The 13,633-nt window shown below is 37.0% G+C and overlaps 1 protein-coding gene across 1 annotated transcript; it reads right to left on the bottom strand.

The window, feature by feature from the left end:
• LOC103127135 (olfactory receptor 11H6-like) lies at nt 1-942 on the bottom strand. Its single transcript, XM_016193929.2, has one exon. It carries the CDS (start codon nt 940-942, stop codon nt 1-3), a length of 942 nt encoding a protein of 313 aa, XP_016049415.2.
• Between the last annotated feature and the right edge of the window lie 12,691 nt (nt 943-13,633).

Raw genomic sequence — 13,633 nt, forward strand, 5'->3', positions numbered from 1 at the left:
TTAAGATACTCCTAAAACTTTCTTTAAGGCATCCTTCATTTCTTTATTTCGGAGGCTGTATATCATGGGGTTAAAAAGAGGTGTTAAAACTGAGTAGAACAGAGTTGTGAATTTCTGCATGCCCTCTGCTTGTCCAGACCCTGGACTCACATATGTCATCATTACAGAGCCATAGAAGAGAAAGACGACAGCCAGATGTGAGGAACAGGTGGAGAAGGCTTTTTTCCGACCAGCCACAGAGGGCACCTGTACTACAGCCCTCAGTACTAGAGTGTAGGAACCAGTAATGTAGAAAAAAGTGGCAAAAATGAGTAGAGAGCTCATAGTGCCACATATAAGAACAGTTCCTGGGATAGGCACACAGGCTGAAGCCAGGGCCAACAGAGGACCCAGATCACACAGAAAGTCGTCAATCACATTTGGGCCACAGAATGGTAGCTGGGTAACGAGGATCACTGGGATCAAAAACCAGAGGAAACCATACACCCAGCAAAATATGACCAGGCTGCTACAGAACCTCATAGTCATGATAGTGGGGTAGTGCAGGGGGCGGCAGATGGCCAAGAACCGGTCATAGGCCATGATGGACAGAAACAAGCACTCAGTTGTGCCCAATGAGAAGAAGAAGTACAACTGCAGGAGGCACTGAGCAAAGGATATGGTTTTGGTCTTGGAGAGGAAGTTAGCAAGCATGTTGGGCACATCTGAGTTGACATAACATATCTCCAGGAAGGAGAAATTGGCCAGAAGAATGTACATGGGGGTGTGGAGTTGGCGGTCCCAGCGTACTGCACACACGATGGCCATGTTTCCAAGGAGTGTCAGGACATAAGTCACAGAGAAGATGGAGAATAGAAATATCTGTATTTCCCAGCGACAAGGGAAGCCCAGAAGGATGAACTCACTCACTGTGTGGGAAATATTTCTGACCTCTAATGTCATTTCTTTCTGTCCTGTTAAAATTACAGTAGAAGTTAGATATGCAAGGAATACTTCTTCTTCTAGCGTTTGCCCTTCTTCCGTAGCCAGTCAACAGCGTCAGGTTGAGCCTGATGTAAAGTTTAGAGACCTCCTTTGAATCTGGAGAGGTGGCAGTCGTTGACTATGTGGGTCATAGTCTGTCGGTAGCCGCAGGGCCAGTTCGGGTCGCCTCTGGCTAATACTATGTCTCTTTATTTCAGAGTCATGCCTGTCTCCCCCCTCCCTTCAGAGTGAACACATCGTCCTGATCATAGAGGCAAGGGTTCTAGACAAATAGTTTCTACTTTTCAGTGGTTTTGATTTTGTACATTACAGTTGTTGAGTTTAATCTTCTACATATGATTATTCACTTTTAAATATACCAGCTATTCTCAATTAATAAAATATTGGTAAAGATCTTGAAAAGAAAATTTTACTTAGAATTGAAAAAATAGAAAATTGTATACTGCCTTGGAATATAGGTCTATCATCCTTGTTTCATCTATATTTTTCATCTCTCTTCCACATTTGGAACTTCATAGTTTAAATGTGCTTTTTATCCTTTCTTAACAAGACTAGTTCTCTGGGGAAAAAAAAATCCAACAAGCTCCTGCATAAGCTGATAGCCCCCAGAATTCATGAAGATTTTAACAGTCTTCATGTCTGTGTTATGTGCAGAAGTGTACTTGACCAAATATTTCACATGGTAAATTTAATGAAGTAGCATTTACTGGAGACTGACTCAGAACAAGTTGCATATATGCAGGTTTCTTTTAATATTTAATTTTAATTTTAGTTTTCTTTTAATATTTTAATATTCTAATAATATTTTAATATTGTGTATTATAACTACAATAGCACAGAGAAATATAGGGTATTACCTTCAAAGAGTGCACCCCAATCTTTGAGTATCTCCTTTGTTTTAGCTTTGCCATTAGGGAACAAGTAATCTTTCTTTTAGCGTAATTGGACCCAGGATATAATATCAAGATGAAGAAAAGTTGGTCCAGTTCCAGGCTTAGAATTGGTGGCTGCGGGAGAGGGACCACCAGGTCTTCTGTTGTAAATCAGAGCTGCTATTCTGGCTCTGTGGTAGCAGCTGTGGGACACAGGACCTAATGGTAGAATTCTTTGTGCCAGTTACGAGATGGAGAAGGCACAGGTACTGGCAGTAGCTGCCACTTCTCCATGGAGCTTTGCAGGAGGGGAGGTATTTTGGAGGAGGACACTAGGAAGGGAATTTGTTTAGAATAAGTTAACCTTTAGGTGCAATGTGTTATATTTTGTGTTTGTGATATATATACATATATATATTTCTATCTTGATTAGAAAGGAGACATGACAAGAATTATTACTCCATTTCCTAAAGGAGATTAAGGTTCAAAGAGACAGAATACCTGAATTTCCAAACCAGGGAGTGATTAAGTCAGGAAATGAGTTTATGCTTTTTGCCTCCTGTTTTACTCTGGGGAAAGAAGGTTAGGGTGTGTGGGTGGGGAAGGCAGAGGAGCCTTGGTGCATGATTGTGGAAAAGCAATAAAATGATATAATAATGATGTTTTCACTTTTTTATAGTACCACTAACATAAATGTGTCTAAAATGTTACTATTCAGGACCGGGTGGTGGCACACCTGGTTGAGTGCATATTACAATGTACAAGGACCCAGGTTCAAGCCCCTGGTCCCCACCAGCAGGGGGGCAATGTCTCTCTGTCTCTCTCACTCTCTATATTTCCCTTTCTTCTTGATTTTCAACTGTCTCTATCCAATGAATAAATAAATAAAGATGATAAAATTTTTTAAAAGAATTTTATTTAAGAAAGGAGACTGCTATGAACATAGGAGTACACACACCTCTTTTTGGTTGGGTGTTATGGAGTCCTTGGGGTATAACCCCAGGAGAGGAATTACTGGATCATATGGAAGGTCCATGTCTAGCCTTCTGAGAGTTTTCCAGACTGCTCTCCACAGAGGCTGTACCAATTTACATTCCCACCAGCAATGTAAAAGGGTTCCTCTGTCCCCACATCCTCTCCAGCATTTGTTGCTGCTGTCCTTTTTGATGTATGCCATTCTTACAGGAGTGAGGTGGTATCTTAGTGTTGTCTTAATTTGCATTTCTCTGACAATCAGTGACCTAGAGCAGTTTTTCATGTTTGTTAGCCTTTTGGATCTCCTCTGAGGTGAATGTTTTGTTCATATCCTCTGCCCATTTTTGGATGGGGTCATTTGCTTTTTTGGTGCTAAGTTTGCTGAGCTCTTTATATATTTTGGTGAGTAAAGAGGTGTGTACTCCTATGTTCATAGCAACACAATTTATAATAGCTAAAACCTGGAAGCAACCCAGGTGCCCAACAACAGATGAGTGGCTGAGAAAGCTGTGGTATATATACACAATGGAATACTATGCAGCTATCAAGAACAATGAACCCACCTTCTCTGACCCATCTTGGACAGAGCTAGAAGGAATTATGTTAAGTGAGCTAAATCAGAAAGATAAAGATGAGTATGGGATGATCCCACTCATCAACAGAAGTTGACTAAGAAGATCTGAAAGGGAAACTAAAAGCAGGACCTGATCAAATTGTAAGTAGGGCACCAAAGTAAAAATCCAGTGGTGAGGGGTAGACATGCAGCTTCCTGGGCCAGTGGGGGGTGGGAGTGGGTGGGAGGGATGGGTCACAGTCCTTTGGTGGTGGGAATGGTGTTTATGTACACTCCTAGCAAAATGTAGACATATAAATCACTAGTTAATTAATATGAGAGGCGGAAAATCAATTGTATGTCTCAAAGTTTCTCAAAACACAAACTGAATCTTTTTAATATATAGGCTGTGTATTTGATATGCGGACTCTCTCAAAAGCCTAGACCAAGTAGATTCGAAGCATCCAATAGCACAGCTATATACAAGATACTGGATACTGTACAGCAAACCATAACAAAAGGACTTTTCAAAGTTAACCCAATTACCAAATAATGTGATGATAACATTAACTATCGATTGTCTTTTTGAACCCTAAGACAGCAGGAACCTCACATCTCCACTATAGAGCCCCTACTTCCCCCAGTCCTGGAACCCTCGGATAGGGCCCACTTTCCTGTATGACTCTCCCAATCCAAACCAAATAATATTGCATCCGCTGACCACAGCCTAACCAACGCAACGAAAAACATAACCGAAACTTGGACTTGTAAATCTATCTGTAGAAAAACCAGTAGATTTACAAGAATGTCTTTAAAACCAGTTTGTGTTATTAAGATTTTAAACAGAAGGTGGTCAATTAATGAATTTCACCAAGTGCTTCAGTATAAAGACCTAAGACTTTCAAATACTAGATTTCTCCCACAACTTTGATTAAGTTGGATAACATTTGTTTTTATCTGAGTATTTCATTAAAATCTTTATGTTAAACATGGTAAAATGCTTTTTTTAAGCTTACTGAAAACTTTTCTAGGTTAATATCTATTTTTATCAGTAACTGCAGGTAGATGACTAAGGCTGCAAAATCTTCCTTACTTGAGCAGTGCACCTGGTCTATCATACATCTGACCCAGGCTGGAGCCCAGACCTCACGGCACTGGAGCATGCTTTGGTGCTATGCCATCTTTACCTTCTATTCTGCTATCTGTCTCTTTTTATTTGGAAAAAAAAAGTTGGCCCAGTGTGGTGAAGCCTCAGTGATTATAAAACAAACAAACAAAAACCCAAACAAATAAGCAAACACAAAAAAGGGAAGGAGAGAAAGAAGATAGATGAATAATACAAAAATGATTATTAACAGATTGTTCATAATTTTCTAAGAATCAATGTCAGGGTCTGTTTACTTTCTCTTATTCTCTGGATTAAAATATATTATCAAAGTGGTTTTGAAATCACATCTGTAAATTCACTCTGCACACGCAGTAGATAGTTTGTGCAGGTCCGTGAATCAAACGTACTCCAAACAAATGAGGACTGTTTTATTTCATTTTGATGTAAGTTTCTTTTATACACATCTTTTTTGCTTTCTTTGTAGCCTTTTTGAGCTGTCCTGATTTGGATTAGTCGGTCCCTTGCCATTTTCTCTCTAGAAAGGAAAAGACAGCCCAGTCCTTTTCTAACATCTCATAAAATTTGCAGGCAAGGACACCCTCTCACCACAATTCTATCAGCTGGTATTTGAAAGACTTTTGCATATAGATCTTCATGTGGTGAAAAACTCACAAAACTCTACAGAAAAACTCATTCTCTATAATTAATTTATTTCACTAATGTCCTTATCCTTGTGGCTAGTCCTCCTTTCTCTGCCTCTCCACTTACGTTATTCCTTAACATTTCAGGGACTTCCATGTTTGGAAAAATTTAACACAAATTTAGAACTGTTTACAACACTATTCATGCAGAGTTTAAGGGTCTTATACAATATTTCACAACATACTTAGTAACATATGTTTAAATAACAGCATGAGCTATTTTTATTGCTGTCATCATGAACTTTAGTTTAATTCCCACTGTCTCTCAATTTTGATACTACTAATTGAACACTTATGTGCTAAGTACAGTCTTTTAAGCTTGATCTTCTGCACTTCATTTTGCTTTATAGCTGATGATGGGCCTAAATCATTTAAAAATTCAGTACAAGTTTACAGATACCTTATTCTTGTTTGTTTCTCAAAGCAAGGGATGCTGTGGAACATATATTATTACATGGTAAAATGTCTTGAAAATTAGAGATATTATTTTTTAAAATAAAACAAAAAGATTTAAAAATGAATAACTCCAATGTAAATTGTGGGAATTATTATTTCCACATTTCTAGACTATGGTTATTAATTGAAATATAAAATATACAGTTTTTCTCTGTATATTTTTCTCTGTTTTCTAAATTACTCAGCGAATTGTAGGAGAACAATTAAAATAGATATTTTATGACTTTAGGCTTAATGTCTAACTCAGTACCTGAATGACTCCGTGTTCAGTAAGGTACTTGCAAACACCTCAAGTATGGATGGGTTTAATGAGCAACAATTCTTGTGTAGCAACAGCTCCTGGACATTAAATCTTAGCCCCTGATCTGGAGAGGACTCAGTAAATCATAGCAGTCATTCATATGTTGAGTTAAAATCTACCATCTTTAGACTCAATTACCACACTGTGCTTTATTTGGGCCATTTAACCACTTACTCTACTGCTTGTTCTGTTTACTGTTTGAATCTACATCTTTGAGATAAAAAATTCTGATATACAGTGTACTTTAGTAATAAAAAGACTCTGGCCCTAGATGGAGGACTTCTGTGGGCCACACACACTTTTATGGTGATGCGTGTTCATGGAAGGCACCTCTGGGATCTTAGTTAGACATAGAACTTGTCTCTGAGTAATCTTTCAGATATCATTCATCTCCCTGTCCCAACAACACAATGAACCATGATACCAGAGTTGGTGACTTTCAGAAAAAATGTTGGAGGAATATTTATACCTATATAGCTCTATCTTATTTCTGGCAGGTTAGCTTAGGGAGTTTTAGAACTTTTAAAATATTCATATACACAAAACTTCAAGTGTAGATAATTTAATAATAAGCAAGTTCATCTTATCAGTGAATAAGAATTCCTAGGAATCATGTTAAAATATAGATTCCTACTTAAAAGGAGTTGATTGGACTGAGATTCTATTGCAAATAAGCAATAGGGTGATGATGCTTTGATAAGTAAAAGTTTATAAAGTTCTTTATAGAGTTTTACGGAGTTCAAGTACTTAAGTAGTTCTGTATACTACTGCAGAAAAAGTATATAGTACAAAGGAATAGAAAACTTATTGGAAAGAATTAAAATTGACTAGTGGCTAAGGATTTCAAAGTCATTTTCAAGATGAATATATATTTATTTGCATATGTCTATGTTTCAGTCTTTTTCTATGAGCAATAAGTGTTTCTTTTTAATCTGACAAATAATTATAAGCCATGTTTTTTTGAATATACTTATTCATCTAGATCTTCTATCTCTCCTAAGCATCTTTCTGTGATTTTTCTACTCCTGAATTGTTTCAAGGTACCTAGAATTCCCCATAATTATGCCGTGTTTGACTTACCATGTAGGATATCACCTCTTCTTTACTTGCTGCTTGACTTTGAAGTCAATAAAGTTAGCCTCTGTGTCAGAACTGAGGAGAAAAAGAGAACTCCCAACAGGGCATTCTGAAGGCTGTTTTCTACCGTTGGGTGGCAATACCATCTCAGAAACCAAATGCAGAGATTAGGAATTAACTTAAGAAATTAAATGCAATCTTATGAGAAATGATAACCATCAGCTTCTGGAGAGAGATTATGTTGTCACTCTTCTCTCATTGGAAGAAGTTACAGCTTATCCTCAGTCTACTTTTCTTTCCTATAAACAAAAAGGGAAATGACATTAGTTTACATTTTGGGTTTTACTTTTCTTCAATAATTTTAGATTACAGAGTAAGATGTATTTTAAAGTCCACAAGACTGGAAATAATGGAAATGACATATAGGTGCCAGGCGGTGGTGCATCTGGCTAAGTACACTTAGTACTAAGCATAGGGACCAGTGCAAGGATCTGGGTTCAAGCCCCAGGTTCCCTACTTACAGGGGGAATGCTTCATGTGCAGTGAAGCAGGTCTGCAGGTGTCATTCTCTCTTTCCCTTTCTATCTCTTCTTCCCTTCTCAATTTCTCTCTGTTCTGTCCAATAAAAAAAAAGAGAGAGAAAGACAACCGATCTTGGATGGACCTTGAAAAAATCATGTTGAGTGAAATAAGTCAGAAACAGAAGGATGAATATGGGATGATCTCACTCTCAGGCAGAAGTTGAAAAACAAGATTAGAAAAGAAAACACAAGTCGAACCTGAAATGGAATTGGAGTATTACACCAAAGTAAAAGACTCTGGGGTGGGTGGGTGGGTGGGGAGAATACAGGTCCACGAAAAATGATGAATGAAATAGTGGGGGTTGTATTGCTAAATGGGAATCTGGGGAATGTTATGCATGTAAAAAAAAAAAAAGAAGTAGAAACGCAAACCAGAAATTGACTGAGTTTGGAGTATGGCACCAAAGTAAGAAAGCAGAAGTACACTAGAGTTTGCAGTGAGTATCCCTCTAACACTTCCTCTCCACTATTCCAAGCTTTGGGTCCATGATTGCTCAAAAATTTGTTTGGCTTTGTATGTTAACTCTTCTTTTCAGTCACCAGGTTCCAGATGCCATCAGGATGCTAGCCAGGCTTCCCTGGATTGAAGACCCCACCAATGTGTCCTGGAGCTCAGCTTCCCCAGAGACCCACCCTACTAGGGAAAGAGAGAGGCAGACTGGGAGTATGGACCAACCAGTCAACGCCCATGTTCAGCGGGGATGCAATTACAGAAGCCAGACCTTCTACCTTCTGCAACCCACAATGACCCTGGGTCCATGCTCCCAGAGGGATAGAGAATGGGAAAGTTATCGGGGGAGGGGGTGGGATATGGAGATTGGGCGGTGGGAATTGTGTGGAGTTGTACCCCTCCTACCCTAGGGTTTTGTTAATTAATCCTTTCTTAAATAAAAAAAATTAAAAAAAAATAAATAAAAATAAATAAAAAAAAGAGAGAGAAAGAAACGAGAGAGAGAGAAAGAGAGAGGAAGAGAGAGAGAGAGAGAGAGACTGAGACTGAATGAATGAGTTACCAGGAGCAGTGAATTTGTAATGCTGGCATGGAGCCCAAGAGATAATGCAAAAAAGAAGAAAAACCACGTGAAAATTATGTATATTTTCTTTTGTCTTTCTAATATATATGATTTGTAAGTAATTTTTTAACTAAAAGGTAGAGGGGTGGAGATCAAGCATAATAGTTATGCAAAAGATTTTCATACCTGATGCTCTGAGCTTCCAGGTTCAATCCCCTGCACCACCATAAGCCAGAACTGAACAATGTTCTGGTTTCTCTCCCTTTATCTTTCTCTCTGTGTATTCTTATCACTAAGACAAAATAAAAGAAAACATTAAAATCTAGAAAGGTAGAAAAATACTTTCTACACACATTTGAGCTATAAGATATACATTTTCTGCTTCACATTCATGGAATATGGATCTTAAGCCTTTGATGAAGTTCACTCAGGCACTGACTAGTAATAGCAGTGGTATCTGCAAATAAGCTTTTCTTTTCTCTGTATTAAGAATCTTAAGAGTTCTCTCCCTTGTGCTTTCAGTGCATTTGGGAAAATATTATTAAGTTGGAAATGATACTTTTCCTCTCCCTTTCTCTCTAGCACTGATAAGAATGAAAGCTTGTTTTCTCTATTTGTCCCTGGTGAAAATACCACTGGGCCAAGCTCAGCTTCCCCAAAGAGACTTTTCACTGATATTTCTTTGCTGCAAGATATTACAGCAAGGATCCCTCTATTAATGTGTTTATTTTAACCATCTGACACTTGTCTCAGCTTTGACCAAGCATACTACTCTGTTGATATGGCCATTTGACATGCAATTTTGAATCTTTCGTAAAAGAGACATCAATTTTGTTCACTCTTCGGAATTCATTACATGGATTAAAATTCTACCCATGCCTATAGCTGCTCTTTTATTTTGCCATAGAACTGTTAGCAGTTAATATTTACTGAAAACTTGAATGTGCCTAGCAGCAAGATGAGTAACGGTAACAAATAAACTCATTCAATTTTAATAATAATCCAAGATGTTGGAAATTGGCTATTTCTTCTTTTGGAAATGAAATCATTGAAACTTAGATTTTAGTTAGTTTGCTTAAGATTTTACATCTAATTAGTGGGAATGGCAATATCTGCTTGAGAATCCAGTGCTTTATCCACTGCACCACCTCTCAGACTGGAATGGCAATATCTGAACTCAGTTTTCTCTGAGAGCAGACTGCATTTTTAAATATTAACAAACCACTTTTGATAACACATCTTATGTCAGGCACTAGGGTAAATCCTTACATTTAAGTTATTTCAGTTATATTTTATTAATTATTTTAACACTGTTCGCCAGATTTAACCGACATACAATTTTTAAAGTTCTGATTTTTGAAGTAATATGTATCTATACATATAGTTTACAGATTTATAGAAATCAATAAAGATAAGAAATAACTTTATCAGGTGTATGTAAATTAAGGGAAAAGCTTGGTGTACATCCTCCAATATTTTTTGTCCTAAAGGCAATATTTTTTCCTTTAGATATATGAGGCCATACAGCACCAATAATTTAATATCTTTCATATATAAAGTTTTATTAATTTTTACAATTAAAACTTGAATATTTTTAAGCTGCTTTGATAACATTTGCCTAATGTGTTGGTTATTTCAAATTTTTGATCTTAAAATAATGTAAGTAAAATCTCTGGGTGCATTATTTGTTTAATTTTAGAATTTTTTTTTGGCTTATATCCCATGTATGAGTGTGGTCAGCCAGTGTCTAACCTTTTTTATTTTAAATAATATTTTTGTATTTCATTTATTTATTGGCTAATAACAGAGAGAAACTTGTAGGAAAGAAGGGAGAGAGGAGGTGAGAGAGAGACCTGAAGCACTCCTTCACTGATTGTGAAGCTTCCCCCGTAGGTCATGAATTTTTTTTTTTTTTTTTTCTTTGAAATCAGTTTATGTCTTTATTTATTTATTTATTTTTAATTTCTTTAGTGGTAAATTAATGTTTTACATTCGACAGCAAATACAATAGTTTGTACATGCATAACATTTCCCAGTTTTCCTTAGAGCAATACAACCCCCACTAGGTTCTCTGTCATCCTTTTTGGGCCTGTATTCTCCACCACCCCCACCCACTTCAGAGTCTTTTACTTTGGTGCAGTAAGACAACTCCAGTTCAGGTTCTATTTGTGTTTTCTTTTCTGATCTTGTTTTTCAATTTCTGTCTGAGAGTGAGCTCATCCTATATTCATACTTCTGTTTCGGACTTATTTCACTTAACATGAAGTTTTCAAGGTCCATCAAAGATTGGCTGAAAATGGTGAAGTCACCATTTTTTTTTTATTTAAGAAAGGATTAATTAACAAAACCATAGGGTAGGAGGGGTACAACTCCACACAATTCCCACCACTCAATCTCCATATCCCACCCCCTCCCCTGAATTTTTATAGATATTTCCTCACTTACTTAATTTTATATCTGATTTTTATTTTAGAAGGCATAAATATTTTATACTAAGACTTATTGTGTATTTCAGTGTGGAATTCAGCTAACTTTTATAAATACCTGTTGGTGTACAAGGAATATAAAAAATCACCATAGATGGGGTTGGGTGGTAGTGCAGCAGGTCACCTCACAAGCTGTGAAGCAGGTCTGCAGGTGTCTATCTTTCTCTCCCCCTCTCTGTCTTCCCCTCCTCTCTCCATTTCTCTCTGTCCTATCCAACAACAATGACATCAATAATAACAACAACAATAATAATAAACACAACCACGATAAAACAACAAGGGCAACAAAGGGGAAAAATAGCCTCCAGGAACAGTGGATTCCTGGTGCAGGCATGGAGCCCCAGCAATAACCCTGGAGGCAAAACAAAATCACCATAGAGTAGATTTCCATCATCACTCTTATTTCCTCTTCCTCCTTTTCTATGGATGTCTCCACTCATAACACTGACCTTTGGAAACCACTGCCTTTAGTTCTTTATTTTTAAAAAGTTCAGATAAATTGAATTAAACAGTGTGAAGTCTTTTGGGTAGGTACTTTAACTTAGCTCAAGTGGTTCTCAGTTTGGGATGATTTTGCCTCACATCTGGAAATATTTGGAAGCCTTTTTGATTATTGTAATTTAGGCAAGCTGAGAGGTGCTGTAGACATCAATAGTAGAGATTAAAAATAAAACAACACTGCGTTTTTATACTGCAAAGGACAATATCCGCCAATAAGCAATTATACATCTTAACAGACAAGAATGACGAGAATGAGAAAATTTGGTTAGCCTAAGTATTTTGAGATTCATTCACATTTTTGAGTGTGTCAATATGATAGTGTGAGGAGCCAGAGAGGGTGTTGAGGAGCTGGTGTATGATGACAGAGAAAGACCTAAGTTGGGGGAGGGGGGCATGCCAACCCTTATTATGAATGAGAATTGGTACCAGTGTTCCACTAACTGTACTGTAAACTATTATCTCCCAAAAGAAAATAATTAGGAAAAATATATTTTTTAAGTGTGTGGGTTGTACTCCATTGTGTGAGTATAAAACAAATAATGTATCTATTTCCCAGCTTTTGACTTTGTTCTTTTTTCCTTTTGTATCATCACAAAGTTGCAATGGAGAAGGTAGAAAGTTAAGGCAGATTATTAAGTGAAATAGATACGAAACTGACAAAGTGATATAACTATGATTGAAGATAATCCTGAAATGGAGCTTTTGTTTCAATAAAAATGCCCTTAGTCTTGAGTTTTTTCTTTGGAACAGAATTCCACCTGTCAATGCAAGCTATGCATGTGATCAGTAAATCTACTGTTTCTGAGTTTGATTTGTTGGGACTCTAATTCCTAGGAACTACAAATGTTTTTCTTCATGGTGTTTTCATCGTTTTCTGTGGCAACAATGGTTAGTTACAGCCTCAGAAGCATCACAGGTATAGCTGATTCCATTTTTCCCCCAACTGTATTATCACAAAGGTACATTTCCACAGACAGAAATTCAGTATTAGTAATCTGTTCATTGGAAAAGAAGAACTAAAACAAGAAAAGGAAGTACAAATTAAAGAACTAGGAAGTAATTACATTTATATACAACTAGTGACTAGGTTATTTAGACAGTTGTTCCTTACGTGGGACAAATTAATAAGAGTTCTATAAATGATCCCATAGTAATAGCCCTGGACAGGTAAGATTTTCTACATAAACCCCTGAGTCATTCCTATTCAACATTTAAACCACTTTGTGATCTCTTCTATTAAGGAAAACCCAGATATGTTTCATTACAAGTATTGTTGAGGTATCAAAAAGTGCAATAAGCAAAAAAGGGTCTATAACTCACTTTCATTTTTTATTCATAGGCCTCTATTGGGGAAATGTTGGTTTACAAGACTGTTGTTGTCAAAGGTGCATAATTTCACACCTCCTTATGATAAATGTCAGCACGCCACAGCCTCCACCATAAGGTACCATCAGTCCCCTCTTTTTTTTTTTCCTCCCCAAATGCTTCAGACTTTCTCTCAAGTCTAATCTTGGCTCTTTCATTCCACTCCCTCCCCTTTTGGACTGTACTCTTTCTTCTGCAAAAAAGAAACTCCTATCCTTTGATTTAGTTCTTCATTCCCTTGATCTACAGAAACTAGGAACTCCAGCTGTCAAAGACAGAGGTCTTCTTAGAAAAGAAAAACTGAGAAGCGGAGGATACTCAGACAGTTGTGGGTTTTGTTCGTCACATGAACTGAACTTCCTCTTTATTAATTTTTATTAGTGATTTATAAGATAAAATAATAGGCGTATAATTCCACGCCATTCCACCACCAAAGTTCTGTGTCCACATTCCCCTCCGGCAAAAACTATAATGGTTCTCCCAAGGTCACAGATACGGGCTGACTATAGATCTGTATCTATCTATATCTATCTATCTATATTTTTACTCATTTGTATTCACTTCTATGGCCATGCCTTCACTTCACTTCTTTTCTTTTTTTTTTTTTTTTGTGATTCTTTTTTTTTTTAAATAATTTATTTCTTTATTGGGGAATTAATG

Source organism: Erinaceus europaeus, chromosome 16 (genome assembly GCF_950295315.1).
Source record: "Erinaceus europaeus chromosome 16, mEriEur2.1, whole genome shotgun sequence".
In the NCBI taxonomy this organism is placed as follows: Eukaryota; Metazoa; Chordata; class Mammalia; order Eulipotyphla; family Erinaceidae; genus Erinaceus; species Erinaceus europaeus.